This window comes from Acanthopagrus latus, chromosome 6 (genome assembly GCF_904848185.1).
Source record: "Acanthopagrus latus isolate v.2019 chromosome 6, fAcaLat1.1, whole genome shotgun sequence".
NCBI lineage: Eukaryota > Metazoa > Chordata > Actinopteri > Spariformes > Sparidae > Acanthopagrus > Acanthopagrus latus.
In genome coordinates, this window is record NC_051044.1 from 7,154,097 (window position 1) to 7,172,418 (window position 18,322).

The window sequence follows — 18,322 nt, forward strand, 5'->3', positions numbered from 1 at the left end:
CCAATTTTACACATTAAAGTGTGTTTACATGTGTTGTCAAGTTTTGAAAAGCAGTCCACGTGTCTAGCAGTGCAGTTCTATAATATAACCTGCTGTCTACATTACCCATACTGCAACAGTGGCTGAGTGACATCACTGGTCACTGTTTTTTTCACATTACATAAAGATTTGTCTGGAGCAACAAAAGACAGCTTTATACTACTACTATCAAAAATGCTGTACTATCCCCCAAGATTCATAAACACACTTTAGTGTTTACAATTGGTGGAATTACCCTCTAATGACAATGTTGGGTAACTTGGGAAAATTAAATTAAATCATACAAAGTCAATTAAGATTACCAGGAAACAAGCACATTTCCTTTATTGGTTAAGAGGTTTTACAACTTCGGTTATTGGACACAACAATGACAAGTGGGCTTCTTCAATGCTTTTTGCAAATATGCACAAAATGTATGACAAGAATTATATATCTTTTACTCTTTTGTCAATCATACATTCAGTCGCCTCTGGTTTTCGGCATTAAATTTGTCCATCGAAAATGTGTCCCTCTGAACACACCATGATTACACGAGAGATTTTTTTTTTAAGCTAGTGAGGTAGATTCTGTTAACTGCACATTTAAGAAATGAAACATATTCAAACATTGGTAAATCCAATCTATCTATTCAACTTAAAAAGTTTTACATTTAACAAAGAGGCTCAACAGGTCCCAACACCTTTAATATAAACTATTCAATAGGCAAATCACAACTGATATCTCTGATTTTGTGATGAATTCTGCAACAAATCTCCTCATTTCAGTGCATCAGGGGCATTTGATTATTTTGTAACATTTGCTTAAATAGACTAAAACTGATACATCTGTCCATTAATCATCACGTAACACGTAACACGTAACAGTCCCAAACAGTGGTCCCATTAGCAAAATAGTGACGAGTAAAACTTGAACATTTAAAAAAAAAAAAAAAACAACAAATAGAAATTTCAAACTGTGACTGTTAAAACAGCGGATGACGACGTTCAAGAGGAAGGTCAGCACAGAAGTCGGGTGACTGTGAGAAGGGTTGCGATGGTGGACAGGACGGGGTGCAGACCGGCAGTCCCACTTCTTGACAAACAGTGTTCCCTGTTCTGGCCGATACAGCCTGCATATGCCATTACATGGGGTATGTAGTTCTGCTCATGGACCCCATGTAGCAAATGAGCCATGGGACCTTTAGCAAACACAGCCACATCCTCTCCTCCATGAGTCTCCATGCTCAGAGGTACAGCTGCCTGGGCCTGGTAGTTGTTTTCCTCTGAAAGGCACAGAGACCGGATGTAAAGATATTGTTAAATGTTAACATTTATATGTTCCCTTGTGAGTTTGTGCCCTCTAGTAGTGTTATGGAGCTATTTTTCCCTGGGTGGCACCCCGTTTTGGCAAGTACACGGAAAAGCACAAGGTTCCACAAGCATGTATTTCAATGGTTTCACACTATTCCTCTTATCTAGAGGCAGCAGTAACACTCAGTAACACAAGATATGCGGCAAAGCACCATCAAACACAGAGAAGAAGGGAGACCGCTAGCAAGTAAACATGACTGCAAAAAAAAACTGATTTAAAATATTAAAATTTCAGCTTTTGAAATGTTGCAAGAAATGCATTTAATAATTCATTCCTAATATTTTTATGGTTTCAGTGTCCAAGAAAGTTTCCTTGCATGCTCCACTAAAACTTGATTACTGTCTGTTCAGTCAATCAGTCTTTATTTGTAAGGTGCCAAATCACAACAAACGTTATATTGTGACACTATTGTGACAATTTCCAACTCTTTAAATTAATTTATTCACGGAGCCTCAACATTCCTCCTATGAGCAAGCTATGAGAAAAAAATGCCTTTTAACAGGCAGAAACCTCAAGCAGAACCAGAATTAGTGGGGGGTGGCCATCTGTCTAGACCGGCTGACTTATTTCAGGTATCTCAGGTGGAGAAACAAGTATTGTCTCCCTTTCTGCATAAGATTTCTCCATAGATTTCTCACCAGCCAGATTTCACTTACGGTAGTCAATAGTTGAGACATTCTCTCTTGCTCCATTAACAACTTTGTAACCTGGTCCATTCCCGTATAGGATTGAGGTGAAGGGTTTCTGGTCAACATCACTCAACATTGGGGCCAGACCTGTGAATGGAAGCAGAGCATTAAAACCAATTATCAAAACAACAGCATTACTAAAAAGATGTTACCGCAAGATGTATACAGTACGGGATGTGCCAGTACCAGTGCCATACCAAATATTGTGTTTCCCCTGGGTGTGTAGCCTCCGAAGTTGAACATATGAGAATGGTCAGCAGTAACTATAGTCAGTGTATCGTGGCTGCTGGTCAATAGACCTGCCCGGCCAATAGCTCTGTCCATTTCCACAGCTTCATGTAGAGCTTGCTTGGCCTTGCCCTCATGGTGTCCGTGGTCAATGCGTCCGCCTGACAGTGACACAAATATTTACAGTTAATCCTCAGTCTCCTAGAGACATAGCGGGATGGTAAAAAGTTTTTTCATGTTCTAATCGTGTGTCATGTGCAAATAATCTTGCTACACTGACGCAAGCAAACACGTGAGAGATTCATAATATTTTCAACAAAAGTGGTGCGGCTGCAGATGGACCTCTAATATACATAGAAAAGGACAATCATACTAAAACACAGGATTAGCAATAAAGGTGAGGTTATTCAGAGATATTAGACATTAGAAAAGGACATTACACTCGATGGCATCAAGATACGACACTCTGGATTGAGTTGGTGCTGTGAAAATGTCTGATTTAAAGCTTAATTTGGGGGAAAATTGTTAGCGTTTTTTATTAGATTTAAACTGGTTCTATTGATTCTATACATGCAGGTGTTGTGTCCTGGTGACGATTAAAAGTGAGGTTGTGGCCCTCTCCCCGTTCATTTAGTTAGGCTCCTGACCACAAAATGATTGACTGGGAGCATTGCCAAGTTGGCTGCCAAGTGACAAGACTTGCCTGAAAGGACTTTGGGTATACTATAAAAAAAACATACATGTATAGTCTCATACAGATGCAGTTCCTCTCAATCATCACTGTTGAAGTGTGTAGCAGTGTCTGTATCTGCAGAGACCCTGCACTCTGCTGGTATTTTCGTATTATTTTGCTTTGTTGGAGATGTTCCTGGGCGTCAACCTTTAGGCAGAGGTGCGTAGCCTCCAGCTAATTAGAGAGCATAGGATGTAAGGTGAGGTCAAAACTAAAAACACAGCGACATCGCTGTCTCTCATTGTCTCCTTTGCAGGTCTTTGTGCCTGTTTGCTGGAGGGTGGAGCTGAGCTACACATAAACACACACACACAGAGCAAATAGGCACACAGTATACACAAAATCTGGAGGGTTGTGCCGATGTTCAGGCGTGTTTATTTGTGCTTCAGAACGTAATGAGCGTCTGACTCACTGCTTTGTTTTTGCTAACGCAGCTCCCTCTGGTCATTCCCTCTCACTCTCACTCTAAAACTGCTGCTCGCTCTCTCTCTCTTTCTCTCCAGGGAGGATGGGCCAAATTTGAATGGGGAGTTTACAAACAGCAACCAACAAATCCTGCATAGTATTCTTTTAAATGTACTGTTTTTAATAACTCATCTTGAACTTGGGGCAGTTTCATAAATGTATCCAATCAAATTATGTTCAGGCTGACTGGCTCCCACCATTCACAGAAAACATAAAAGTAACAGAGACCGACGATGTGATAAGTCTGATTTACAAAAAGGTCAGCCCCAACAATTCCACCATCTAAAAGTGTGGGGGCCGCCTTACTTCCTTCTTTCAGATGGTGCTCAATGATTCGATGAGACTCTGTCTGAAACATACTGATCCCTTTATTCTCGCTCAGTCTGGCTGAACATCCACTGCTATACCTGCAGGTGTTTGCTATCAACAGCCACTGACTGCAGCCATGTTTCTTTCAACAGATTCAGCCAAGGACACATAGTTATCAACAACAGCCTTCCTGTTCATCTAATGTTGTGCTGACATTGGCCATTCACAGATTCCACAGTACTTGTGCCAGAACAATACAGAATTTCTTTTGAATGGCTCTTGTTTTCTCTTCTCCTCTTACATTTACTCTTACATTTTTCAGCTTTCATAGTTGATAAACACGTTTTATTTAATTGTTGCCTCCTGCTTTTAAGTCCTTCACTGGATGTTTACTGTTTTTTATGTTTTTCATACCTATTCCTGTGAATGTAACTGAATGTGGTATCTTACTCTTTGTAGTTTATTAACTGGTGCAAAACACATTTTCCTTGAAGGGCCGATTAAGTGAAGGGAAGTTGGCAGCAAGCTAAAGGACTTAGAAAGTAGTTGCCTTTTAACAAACTGTAAAAGTGGATGCTTTGTTGAAGCTAAGTACTATTTGGTGAGGGCGGAATGTTTTCAATCAATTTCTAATGGTGTCTGAATGGATTCTCAGGCATGAACTCTGTAACAATAGCGTAATCACTCTGGGTTCAGGAGTTTTACAAAAAAGTTGAAACAATTTTGTTTAAACGTGATGCATATGAACATGATGATATTGCTGCATTGCAAACACTCAGGGCCCTTTTCTTCTGTGATACCAACATGTTAATCTAGAGATTATTTAGTTATAAGGCATGTTTTGAACAGACATATAGTCACAAGGTTGCCTACATCTTGACTATCTGAAGGAACTAAATGTATTATGATCAAGAGACTATCTTTAAACTGAGAAAATGCTGGACCTATAAATAAATCCCAAGTTTCTGAACTGGTTACTCCAGCAGAAAACTTGTACATCGTAATTAATTTACAAGGTTTTAGCGATGTTTTTCATGGATAACAAGTGAACCAATAGCTGCCAACTCAAGTTCCAAGGAGTTCATATTATTTGCCTCTTCAAGCACCCATCCTTGTCTTTGCCTTTCTTTCTCCACAACAATTTTAGAAAACCACAAACTGAGTCAGGTTTTCCTCTCTGTCGTTCATCAGCAGGTGTCATTGATTTGTTTTTGTGGAACCGTCAAAGTCACATTAGACCTTGTAAGAGAACAGCATGAATGCAGTGACTTGATAAGCTACACTAATACATTAATGTACTTTGGTGCATAAAGACTGGAGACAGGGAAACAGCTAGCAACTGGCTTTGTGCAAAGTGAAAAAAAACTCTCTAAAGTTAATTTATTAACATTTATTAACAAAATTAAAAATCTTATTATTGCCAAAAAAAAACAAAAAACAAAAAAAAACAATTTGTGGGGTTACAGTTATGTCGTGAAGAAACTATGATATAGCACTGAAGAGTTACAGTAACTATTTCTTGGGAATCCACCTGATCAGTCAATCTAATCAGTCTACTCAGTCCAAGCAGATGTGTATGCCACATTTCCTTCCTGAGGAAGTTCCTGAGAAAAAAATCAGACCAGTCCAAGTGGCTGTTTTCTTAAATTTGAAGAAAATCGAGGCTTTCCTGAGATAACCTCCATCTTGACAGTGTTTCACTTACGCTCAGGCAGTGTTAAGACTGGTCTTGATCTTTTCATCTTGGTTTCACAAAGAAAGGAAACACAGGAAGTGTCCCTCCAAAAATGTTTAGCTATCTATTTAATACTCGTAATAACCTTTTGCAGCAACCATGGACGTATCAAGAAACCTGATGTTGGAGATGGAGCCCCGTTCATTATGAAAGCTGCTCAGTAGAGCTTAAACCAGAAAAGCTTGACTTCCGCTGACCAAGCTTGCCGACGCACAGTTTAGTGCCCAGCTAACTTCAATGGAAATTAAATTATTTATTATTTATTATTATTTCAGCTCTTCTTAATTTTCCTAATTTTATTGCAGCAAATAGATCAAATTATTATAATCAAATGAACCATTTCATGGGGGTTGTGACGCTCAAAGAAATGTGTCAACCGATTTAGGGACGCTGCTTTCACAATGTAAGCTTTAGGGGAAACCGTTTTTATAGGTCACAATGCATCATCTGACAATAAAATTACACAGTTTGGCCACTATGAAAACAGACTTTGTCAAGCTGATCAGTGATGACACCTAGATCATATAATAACTACAATCAGCCCAACAATGACAGTATGTGTCCAAACCTTCAGGGACATTCACTGTCGAAAGCCTAAAACAAAAGATGACAGTCCAATGTGACCCTGATGCAACAAACTCACCTTCTACAAGCAGATAAAATCCACTGGGGTTCTTTTTCAGGATCTTGATGGCCACTTCCACCATCTCTGTCAGCGAAGGATCAGTCTCACTGTTCCTCTCCAAGTCATACGGCAAATCCCCAGGTTCAAATAGGCCTGGAATAACAGAAGGCATGGTTAAAGGAGAAAAAGGATATTACACAATGAAAATAAGCCTACAGCGAATGCACACACATATGGCTCTTCATTTACACTTCAATGAGAGTTTCATAACGACACTGAGACTGAAAACTCACCCAGTAAGTAATCCACGTTGTTAGGGTTTAGTGATAAGAGCTGCTTCTTGTTCCATACATAATGGCCTTTCTGCACAGTTTAAAAAAAAACAAAAAAAAACACAAATGTACAGCATGGTTTGAATGTTAAAAACCGCAGTTACTTTGAACTTGGAAATATGTAAATGTAATTGGAGAAGATAAAAGAGGAAGCAGGGAAAGACGAGAAGCAAAAAGAGCGAAAAGGAAAAAGACAAATTTACTTTATCCTTTGTTTTGTCAATCCACTCCTGCACCAGGTCTCTTCCGTCTTTTCGTGTGCCGCTGTGTTTCGCCACGCTAGGGTACTCTACATCCGACTTGTTTTTAGGGAACATATACTTCCTTCCTCCACCCATAATCACCTGCAGTGTCGCAGAGCATATTAAATGACATGACAGTGTCTAAGTTTAATATGATAATTTGGGTAGACAAGTGCTGCATTCACATGAGCTTCAGATGGCCACGTTTCCCGAGCTGGGGAGTCCGACTTCAGTGTGTTAATGTGCATCATGTCAGATGTAACTCTGAGGGCTGTCTAGTGACTTGCCACTCGATTATAAAGTTATATATCAGTTTTAATACTTTTGACTCACATCAATGTTGGGAATATTTTCAAAGAGTTGCCTGGCGATATCCTTGCAGCCGGCCTGCAGTGCTTCAGCTGGCATCTCATTGTCGGAGTACCAGTCTCTGTCCACGCTGTGGGCGTAGGCAGCACTGGGCGTCGCATGGTTGACGCGGGTTGTCGTCACTATTCCCACTGACTTGCCTGCAGTGGACACGCACATAAACACACATGAATTAGGGTTGAGTGAGTAATTTTCTGGTTAAAGAACACGTCAGATGTAGATAAGTAAGGCCATTTGTCTTTTCAGTTCAGATTCCGTCTTTGTGGTTTCTTCAGGCTGTGGTTTCTCACTAAGCTGCAGTGCAGGGATAGAATTATCACTCATCTCAGCTAGTCACCAACCAAAAGCTGTTGTACATAAGGGCATGTGAGTATTGTATTAAAAATAAAACAGAAAAAGTATATCTAGAGTCTATCCTTGGATCATATGAAAGCAATTGTTAATCATGTAAAAACATCTTTAGAGCACTGGATTAACAGAAACATCCACCATTAAATGGATGTACCAATATTAAGCAGCATAAATCTGCAATCAAATCTTCTGCATGTCAGAAAGTAAAAGAGTAATGAGTAAACCATCAGAGGACCGGCTTGCAAAATGACCTGATGTCAAAAACGTCATTTCTATTTGCGTTGTGCAGGAGGTCAGCTGCTGCCTGCCACGGTCCCTGAGGAATGATTGGATTTCTTATTATCTGTGACCTCTGAACCCACACGCATGCTCACACACCCACACACGCACTGACCTCCACCCACCCCTGACTTATCCCCAACACCGCCCTCTGAAAAAAAACCCTTGGTTTCACATCTCTGTCTCTTCCTTTGTGCTGCCCTTTTATTGTTTTCTATTTTAAATAACATGTCCGTGCACATTCATTATTAAGTTTTGCAGAGGTGGTCTTCTTTCAGGCAGTTGTTGAACAATGATGACAAGCTGTGGATACCTGTAGCTATATTCCAAAATCAGTAAAACTTATTAAGGGTTAAGGATCCCTAAAAATACCCAGGTATTTGTATTCCCTCCCTCAGAGAACAACTATATGAGGCAATAAGATGCAACGGTCAGTGCTCCCTAATCTCTAATGGACCATGTGAAGAGTTTAAATATGAACGTTCTGCCCAGGTTACTCCATCTTTTCCAAATTTAATTTTTCAAACAACCAAGAACAAAACGGAAAACACTACAATTAGCTAAACTCACTGTCACAGACGCTTCCAAATTTCAGCTTTTACCACACAACTGAGACCCCAAAGTATCACAGATTGAGGATTTTTCTGAAAAGGGCCTCGTCTGGTGCACTTTCAGGTATTCTGAACCTCTTGAGAGCTATTCAAACTTCATTCTGCTTAACAAAAGAAATCACATCAGTGGTTGGCGCAGGTTATCTGAAGGATTTTGCAACAAGGCATATCGTTAAAGTGGTCTGAAAATGGACTCAGTGAATTCACATTGAACAAGACACACATTCCCAACCCAGACATTTTTCTTACAACACATAAGAAATGTGAAAATCTTTCTCTCTCTCTCGATGAACACAAACGATAACTCACAAATAAAGGGGACATGGGAGGCTGCAATGAACATAGATATATTATTACTAGATGCCTGCAAAGAGATCTGCAGTTCAATGAAAGTCCAAATGGAAAGTTATAACAAGATACGTCCCGATAACTGCTAAATTAACTCCAACCAGTTCAGACATGTGCCTAAATGTGAGCCACAAAAGAGAAACCACACCCACATGTTATTTGGCCTTGTACACATGGAGTTAAGTAGTTTTATCTGAATGGAAAGTTAAACTTAAGAAAACATATTTGTTAGAAAATACTCTTGGGGGCTGTGATGAAATGTATCACGAAAGTAGATGGTGGTCATCTGAATCTCAGTCATAATTAACATCTGGATCCTGGAAGCATGGGAACTGCACACGATGGAAGAAATGACTGCCTCCTTGTACTTTCATGCACATCCTATTGTACTTGAAAGGAAACACAAACAAATCACACACTGTTTAAGATGCAGCTATGTTATGTTCTTCAGCACCACAAAGCACTTGGCATTTGAATAAAGGACATAATCTGGAAGAAATCAGGAAAAAGAAAAATGATCAAAAAACCTGACGAAACGTCGGAGCAACTGTTACCTCATAGAGATTTTTGTAAAAGGAGAGGCTAAAAGTTAGAGCATTTTTAAATGAAAACACATAAAAAAAATAATAACTTTTTGGGTCAAGCTAATGTCGATTACAAACCGCTCTGAGGAGAACTTTCAGTTCAAAGGCTGAACAGCTAAAAAAGGGAATGAGCAGAGTGGAAAAACAGAGCATCGCTTTCAAGAACACTTCAAAGTCATGGCTTTGAGCGTTCAAGTCACCCCGGTGAGTATTCCCACTTCCCATTAACACAGCAGCAACTACAACCACAATTAGGTTTCCACGGACGTGAGGCGCATGACAATTGATTGCAGGCGTCTGAAAAATTACAATTCGGCATCCCTGTAGACAGAAAACCGTCTGTGAAAGAGGCGTGCGCTGTTATTCAGTGTCACTCTACCTGCATCCTTCGCCCATCGGAGGATGGAGGTAACCTCGTTGCCCTCTGTGGTGTTACACTGGGAACGGACAGCAGCTGCGCTCACTCCAACCGTGCCCTCGTTGGCCTTGACCCCGCAGAGGTACGCTGTGGCAGTGCCGGCGCTGTCTGGCACCTGAGCGTTAGTGTTGTATGTCTGCAGAATTACAGGTCATTGACATGTGGTCAGCATTAAAATGTTGTTTAGAGCCTCGCTGATGTGCTTGTAATGGGTTTGTTTGTGTGATGTTAGTTGGTGAGACGTGACACTAGACTGGACTGGTGCTGTTCCAGTATCACAACAAGTTTTGCTGAGGATGATTCTTGTTTTCGCCAAATCCAATGAAAAGATCAAAACCGACGATGTGTTTGCCCATCTCTCAACGCTTTGCCTCAATCTTTCTGTTGCTCTAAACTATCTCTCAAGTTAACAGTTTTATCTTTTAAAAAAACCAGGCTTGAAGGGACATTTCACTCTAAAATCAAATACTTTACTCTTTCTTGTAGTGCTATTTATGGATCTACACTGTTTGTGCTTGAGTTGCAGAGTGCATCTAATCATTGAAGAGATACCAGCTAACTAAAGGCCCGTGTCCACATAGCTGTTATTTCAGCCAGAGAGGCACTGGCTGTGCAAAAAAGCGCTGCGCGTGCTTCTTGTCTCTATGACAGCAATCATTATCATGATCGACACTGCCCCTTTGCGGTTCCGTAAGGCGGCTTTGGGTGCATGACATGATCCATAGGAGCCAAGAATACGGTGAATATTACAGAGACACTGGACCAATGCTAGCTTGAAACAGGCACAAGCTTCTCCTCCATGAGTAGATACACGCTTGCTTCTGTGCAGCGATGTGGAGAGAACATGACATGGGGACTGTCCCATTAATAATTTCTTAAAACAGCCGGGCACTTCAGTTTGAAGCGTTCATTACTCAAACAGGCAGAAACATTACATTTGTTGGGGATTTTTTTTTTTTGCAATGGATTATTGCATATTAATGTTTAGAAAACAAATTTCAAATTTCTGCCATTTTATAGACTAAATAATCAGTCGATAATTAAAATAACTGAAACTATTTTGACTGCAAATGAACAATATGAGTTAAATAGCTTTAAGTGGTAGGAATATGTGCCACAGACGGTACCTTTCATTACCATTTTTCCAGTTAATATATTCTGATTATTTGTTTAGTGTTCAACATTTTTACTACAGAGTCCCCATCCTTGTTTCTAAAGTTGAACATTTGAATTTTACTTGATGCCTCGACCCTGAAGGCTGTTAATCAAAGTGTCTTTGTGCTCAGTGAGTTAGGAGACATCTCCTGTAATGTAGTTAAACTTTGGGTGTATTTGCATAATCATAGATTTGGGATTAAAATAAGGGAGAAGGAGAAGATGTAATTTAAAGGATTTTTACTAGGAAATAGAACTATTTTTAGGGGGGAAAATATCAGACACACATTATTAGTCAAAGTAGTGTTTTATATACAACCTAAAACATGTCTGAACTTTAAGACAACTCTCCAAACCCTGTTTTCTCTGGACAATCCAAACAGATTCTGTTTATCAACAGGATTAATCCAGGAAAGTCTCAGTTTACACAAGTCTTCATTATTTCTTCTATAGCATTCACAGAGGGGCTATTAATCTGCACTTGTAAATGTAGCCTGATATGACAGATACACATATGTGTATTTTTTATAGTAACAAGGAAACATGATCAGTCAGTTGTTGGTTTTGGTCTGTTTGTGGGATTTGTTTTCAGTCAGTAAAACACAGAATATAACCAGGCTTATAGTTTAACAGGCTTTTTTTTGTCTTCAGGTCTGTAACATAATGCAGCTAGTATAGCGTGACCCACTGAACGACCTTGTTTACGGTCACAGGCCTTGTCAGGAAGCCATTAATGGTCACAGCAAGATCAATACATTGTGCCATACTGTGTGGTATAATAATAAGCGAGTCAGACCTTGGCCAGAGACACAAAGGGGAACTTGTCCATCTCCAGCTGCGTCTCCTCTCCACTATGTCCGCTCAGCTGACCCTTCAGTATACGAGCAGCCGTCACAGTGGGAACGCCCATCCCTATACATCGAAAACAGGTCGACTGTTAGCGTTGGATCCACTTTCCCCTCGGGGGGGGGGCACAGAGGGAGACTGCGCATGACAAGCATAAACACTTTTTCATTCACCGCTGTGCACAGTTTGCAACACATGAGAGATGTTTTGTTTTGTTTGACATTTCAGAGCATGATGATCGCTGTTAGGCAAAAACATTTCTGAGGTACAGATTACTTTGAAAACTAAGAGGAGAAAGAAAAACATGGACAAACAAAACAGATACGTTTTATCTCACAGAAGAAAAAGACCTCTCTGTCTCTGTAGCTGATCTGTTACTTGCAGGATGATGACGACTTGCGGTTTGGATGCCTAGAATATCAAAAACTATCTGTAAAGAAATATTAGGTCACAGGAAGTGATGACCTCTTGTCTAAATCTGCCACCTTCCATTTAATTTTGAATGACTTTCTTTCCAGTGTATAGGACTTATTGGAATCTAGTGGTGTAGCTGCCAAATGCAACCAACTGAACAGTTGATTTCTCGCATTAAAGGTTCTCAGAAGTGAAGTCAGAGAGGAAATAGCGATCAAATAAAACTATCGTGCTTGAACTTTCAGCTTCACAGTCCACCATTGGACAGTCTTAAGAGACACAATGCATTCTGGGGGGGCTCATGTAGTACACGGCGCAGCAATGCAGCCAAAAAGCTGATATTTGACATCATAATTAATGTTTAAGGTATGTCAACTTGTTATTCAGAGCACAGCCTCTGTGGAAGAGGACTTGCTCCCTCTGTAGATAGAAAAGGCTCATTCTGAGGTTACTACAACACAACAATTCTTAGTTTCAGGTCAGTCCACACTGTGCGGCAAAATTAGCCCCAGGTCTAGTTTAATACCTTACAGTAATAAGTAAAGCCTGCATGAGGCTCAGAGCTACAGATAGGAAAGTCAAGTCTTGTTACTTTATCAGAATCCTGGGAATTATTCCTGGAACAAGGTAGACAATGACTGGGAAATATTTTCCATTCAGACACTCAATTCCCTGCTGTGTCATCTCGCAGGAATAAGTTGTAAAATGCTGCCTGTTAACTCACCAACTACACTAACATGACTCCATGCAGCAGTGTGCAAGAATGTCATGCTGTGCCTATAGTCCAAACAGAGAGAGCAGAGGCCCGATGGAGGATAACAGTTATTATGTGACCAATGAGCGTCCCAGCTCAAACAGAAGCCCAGTGATCTGGCAGCAGCACAGTTGTTTTGTTTGATACTATTCATTCATCTCGCATGTTAGAAAACATTTTAAAAATCTCATTCATCTTGTGCCGGATTACTGGGTCCTCTAGAACATCACTTCAGCTCCAGTAAACTTTGGCTTCAGCTGAACTGTCCACTAATAATCTGTCCATCAAAAATGTCAAATTGATGAGCTTACTGCAGATGAAATCTTCTCCGGCTAGTTTACCTTCCAACCTGAAGCGTTCAGGGACATTTCATACTCTCCTGCCTCAAATCAGCTGGTAACCATAATGATGTTGTGGCTTACCATCTCCAAGGAAGAGGATGAGATTCTGTGCTTTGTTTTTATTGAGAGCTTGCAGCGTCAGGGCGTTCTTCAGGGTCGTCTGGGCCCCAGCGTTCCAAAACTTGGGATCCTTCTCTTTTTCTGTGAATGGCAACACGGAAAGGTTACTGGGTAGATTTGGAAAGTTAAAGGAAATCATCAGATAAAATGTTAGGATGATAAAATGCCTGTGATGCAACTAATAGTCCAAAAGATATTCTGTTCACTGTCATGTTTGACAAAGAATAGGCCCGAACCCTCCGACCTGAGAGCTGATAAGATAACAATGATTCATTCAGACCAAATGGGGCAATGAACTCCACAAGGATGGCGTCCGGTTTCAAATCTTCATCTTCACATGCAACAAGCTTGCAGAGTGTTTCTCCTCCTCTTGCAGCTTGACATGTTTGAGCCAAACAATGTCATGGAAACTCTGAGCAAATTGGTCAACCTCTGAATGTGTGTCCGTATATCTTATTTGTCCCGATCTAACAACTTCCATAAAAAATGTTAAAGTAACAGGTACTATGTGTGTACTCTCACCAATACTGCTGACCAGCTGGTTTGATTGCCACCTTCTGTGATTGACCGCTGCAGTGTGACATCAGTTTGAGTTTCTTCAAAGGTCGATTACGTTTTAGCTCTGCCGTCCGCAAAACCTCAAAAAACTAACCCTTCTTCGTTGAAGACACATCATTTTCTTAATATAAGAGCAAGTTTCCAAACGAGCCGCCCTGTTTGTCCAATCAGGTACAGCCTGACCTCTCACGTCCGTAAATAAGCTCTGCGAAGATGCGACATACAGTCACTGATCACATCTTGTTATAATCTTGTGCAGACAGAGGTTGCCACACGTCACATCCATCTCCTACAGAGCAGCAGCGTGGACATTTCTGAAGAAAATGTACTCAAACAATGAAATCCTGTTATTTTGCTGGCGCCACTAAACTAAATACAGCTCCAAAAGTGTCCCGTTTTTCAAATAACAGGAAATCCAGGAGTAAAATAAACTTCCTTAAATGGCTCTAAACATTCTCCTGAAAACTCCAGTGTGTGTGCTGAACACCTGCACGGCTGTTTTTCTTTTGGTTCCCACTGACGAACAAACACAGTAGCTCACCAGGGAATTGCGGCCTCCCCGCACTCCCCACGATCAGGCAGGAGCAAGCGATGAGCAGGAGGGATGTCATCTTCATGTTGTCGTCTCCGTGTGGCTGACGCGTCGCTCTAGACATAACATGCCACTTTGAGAAGCTGAGGAAGCCGGTCTGCTGTCACCTCGCAGCTGGTGGGGCAAAGTAAAGAGCACATACACACTGGTGATTAAGTTTCTGTCATCCTGTCACACGCTGACTCTGACATCCTGGTTTAATGTACTCTGTGCTGATCTGACTAAGCAAACTTACATCAGGCAAAGAACATAGTTATTGCTCAAGCTCTACAGAGATTTTTCAATCATGTGTTTATGAAGCATTGGTTTTTAGAGTATCTCTTCCCTTTCCAAATGAAGACACAGGCAAAATAAGGCCAAAAGTAAAAAGTACAATGCCACCAACCATCTGTTTTCATGTCATCAAAGCCTCGTTAATGAAATGTTGATTATTTTCTTGATCAACTGTTCATTTGTTTGAAAGCGGTGAAAAATGTAGATCCATGTTTCCCGAAGCCAACAATGACATCCCTTCCAATTTATTGTTTTGTCCACAACCCAAAAATATATTCAGTTTACTGTCATCGAGGAATAAAGCCACAAGAACAAATTTCACTTTCGGCTCTTAATCCGGCACCGCGTCGTTTTTGGAGAAGAAATTCACTCTCAGCATTTTAACGTTTACAGTATTAATGAGGTAATAATACAAACATATATAGAATACAACAGAAATATTTATTTTTTCCATTACTACGCAAACAATCTGTTCTCAGAGTGAAAATAAGGTCCCCAGAAACAAACGTACAACGGTTTGTTTCTTCAGTTTATTCAAGAATGCCAAAGACGTTTATGGAGTTTATAAGATCTTTTTCTCTTTCTTAATTAACATTTCTTCCCCAAAACTACTAAGTGCATCTCTCAAGAACCATTAACAGCAACTAATCGATTATAGAACAATAGGCGGGTTAATCCATCAACTGTGTCCACTCTGATGAAATGTATTTCCTCTCCTGTTGAACCTGGTGTCAGCTGTAAAAAAAATAAAAAAAAATAAAAAATCTGTCACACCACCATTAGGCTTTTTTTCCAGAAGCAGAAAACAAAAAAGGAGAGCTTGGTGAAGTTAAGCTGGAGGCCTCGCTGTGAATGTAAGTAGTCACAATAGGGGCCGTTATGGGTCCTGGCCAGTCAGGCTTTCATCTATAATTATCCACACCCTCCTCCCTTTCTTCCCCACGCTTATAGTCAAGGTCATTTTAATGGGATTGAGCTCCATAGCACTGAGAGGTTTAAGGGCCATAATAAAGCCGATTAACACCAAATGATTGACTTGATACGTTCAACCGGGAGGGGAAAAAAGACTCTAAAATTTGTATCGTAAAAAACATCTTCCACATGTGCACTTCTGGCTGGAGTGTGTGTGTGTGTGTGTGTGTGTGTGTGTGTGTGTGTGTGTGTGTGTGTGGATGGGGGTTGCATCTTCCAAATTATGAGTCAAGTATAGCGTTATAGTAGTATAGCATATATCGTTAAATGGTGATCTATTGAATTCATTGTATTGTACCGCTGCTGTGACTTTCTAAAAAACAACAAAAAAAGGCATGTTATAGTTTAACTTTCCTTACTGACTTTAATTAAATTCCAACCAGCTTGCAAAAGATCACCTAGTCAACAACTCCTGGAAACCACACCAGGATCCCTCCGGGTTAATAATAAGATGAAGGCAAGTCTGAACCAACCTGAGATTCATGTAAAGAAGCCAGCCAGGCAGGAAAAAAAACAAAAAAAACAAAACAGATAGCATGAAATGTAATTAATGCAAGATGCCAAGGCAGAATCATGTTCCTCTTTACCCTTGCGGCAGTGGGCGGCAGCCTTAAAACCTGCCAGGTCCACTCAAAGGCAGAGCACCGGCCAGTCTGCAGGTAAAGAAGCAGAGCAGTGCCACCACGGCCAGCAGCAGGATGCCCCCCAGGACAGTGGTCAGTATGAAGTTAAATCCCAACACAGCCATGATGTCTGTAAATACTCAGCTGCTCTCTTGTATCCCCCCCACCCCCCCAAAAAAGAAAAACCCCAGCTGGTGTCAAACGGGGTGAGACTTCCCAACAGAAAATAAACTTCACCTCTCCTCCCTGAGCTCCTCTCTGCACCGCCGCCGGAGCCTGAAGCAAGTCATGTGTCACTCCAGCAGGTAGCAGCTCCAGAGGAAGGATTATGGGGCTCTTAATTATGCTCAGGAGTGGAGGGATAATAGACACAGGCTGCAGGAGTATTCTACTGAAACCCCTCAAAAATTCATTGTTCTGTGCCTGGTTTCCAAGACGGGCACGGATTGTGTCATCTCGTCCGTCTTCGCTTCTCTCAGATTGAAAATGAGAATGTATGTGCAGAAAAAGTGCTGCAGCTGAGACTGTGACATTAATAAGACAACAAGTGTGGATATAATGGGATTGGGGGTTTTTTTGCACCCTCTTTCACACTGTAGAGGAGAGGGAACAGGAGTGTGTGCAGGGAAACCCTTGGATCCATTACACACTTTTACAATCTCCAACTGTGTCAAGACTATCAGCTTTCTATCAAACACACAACGCATAAAAAAGAAAGAAAAAATCATGCATGACTCATTAAATACATGAATTAAAAACGTGCCCATCAAGTGAGGCAGAGCTGGTGTCGGTGCAACAGTTGTACAGAAAAAAAAAAAAAAAAAAAAAAAAAAAAAACCATTCATTCATTAAGAACAAGAATATCACGGCGACGCTCTGAGAGGAGAAGATGCAAAAACTACAACAACAAGCAAAAAAAACAACCTGTTAAATGTGAGAAAGAAAGAAAAAAGAAAAAGTTGTATCTTGTGTTACCTACTGTACGTGACGTTTTATTTCCCCGGGACACTGGTTTACATCCAAGACGTGCCCCCCGACACACAACCACCCAGGGCTTCACCTTCAAATGTGAACCCTGTCGCTGCGATCAGTCCCTTTTATAAGGCCACACTGTTTCGTCTCCAGCTCCGGGGGTCTGAGAATAGCGGTCTGTGTCCCACGAGGGGCTTAAAAAAAAAAAAAAAAAAAAAGCTCCGAAATAATGAATCCATGCTGCTGCAGGGGGAGATGTGGACCGACAGCTCCCCCTGTCGGACAGCCGGTGTATTGCAGCAAGGACCGAGCATCATAATTTAACTGTAACTGAGTACTGGAGGAAGTATCCAGATACTTTAACCCTCATGCAACTGTTGATACACTTTCATTTTGGATCAATGTGGCTGAACTAATGCATACTGCAAACACCTCAGCTCATAATGTATGTAGATGTATTTATTAAGTATGTGAAATACATGAATACATGTGTATACAAGTCTATTTTTATTTCTTACCTTTTTGTTACATTAACTATTATTTACTGTTATATTTAACTGTCCTGTGGCAGCTTTGACACGTAAATGTCCTCGTTTGTGGGACTAATAAAAGGAATTCTGTGTTTAGAATTCTAAAAATTACATTTTGTTTAGTTATTTCCACACACAAAAAAGTGGCATTGTGTAAACAAACTGTTATTCATAGGGTTAAAATCCTGAAAATTAATGGATATTTGGTGGATATTATCAGGACTGATGTTGGTTGAGTAATCTAACACATTGAAAGTTGAAAATATTGTTTATATTTAGTATTTTTATGGTAGTTTTTGGAGGAACTTTTTTTTTTGTAATTATAAGTAAATAGCTACATCTTTATTCTTGGCCTGACTCTCAGATGGAGCAGAGTTGGAGAGTACAGACTCCTTGCTGTTTACTGTGGCCTCCTTTGGATGTCACTGTGAGGCTGTTCTTGCCCCTCACAGCTGTAAACTTGTG

At 40.6% G+C, this 18,322-nt stretch overlaps 1 protein-coding gene across 2 annotated transcripts; it reads right to left on the reverse strand.

Moving 5' to 3' along the window:
* Window positions 1-337: 337 nt before the first annotated feature.
* Window positions 338-17,513, reverse strand: alpl (alkaline phosphatase, biomineralization associated). 2 transcript variants are annotated; one of them, XM_037100151.1, is made up of 12 exons: window positions 17,331-17,513; window positions 14,437-14,601; window positions 13,299-13,418; window positions 11,659-11,774; window positions 9,669-9,843; window positions 7,081-7,256; window positions 6,709-6,849; window positions 6,467-6,536; window positions 6,192-6,326; window positions 2,276-2,467; window positions 2,046-2,165; window positions 338-1,300 (listed from the first exon to the last, which is right to left on the reverse strand). In XM_037100151.1, exons 2-12 carry the CDS (start codon window positions 14,549-14,551, stop codon window positions 1,035-1,037), a joined length of 1,626 nt encoding a protein of 541 aa, XP_036956046.1. In that variant the 5' UTR covers window positions 14,552-14,601; window positions 17,331-17,513; the 3' UTR covers window positions 338-1,034. The 2 variants fall into 2 exon arrangements, with proteins under 2 accessions (XP_036956046.1, XP_036956047.1); XM_037100152.1 differs by having other exon boundaries at window positions 17,335-17,512.
* Between the last annotated feature and the right edge of the window lie 809 nt (window positions 17,514-18,322).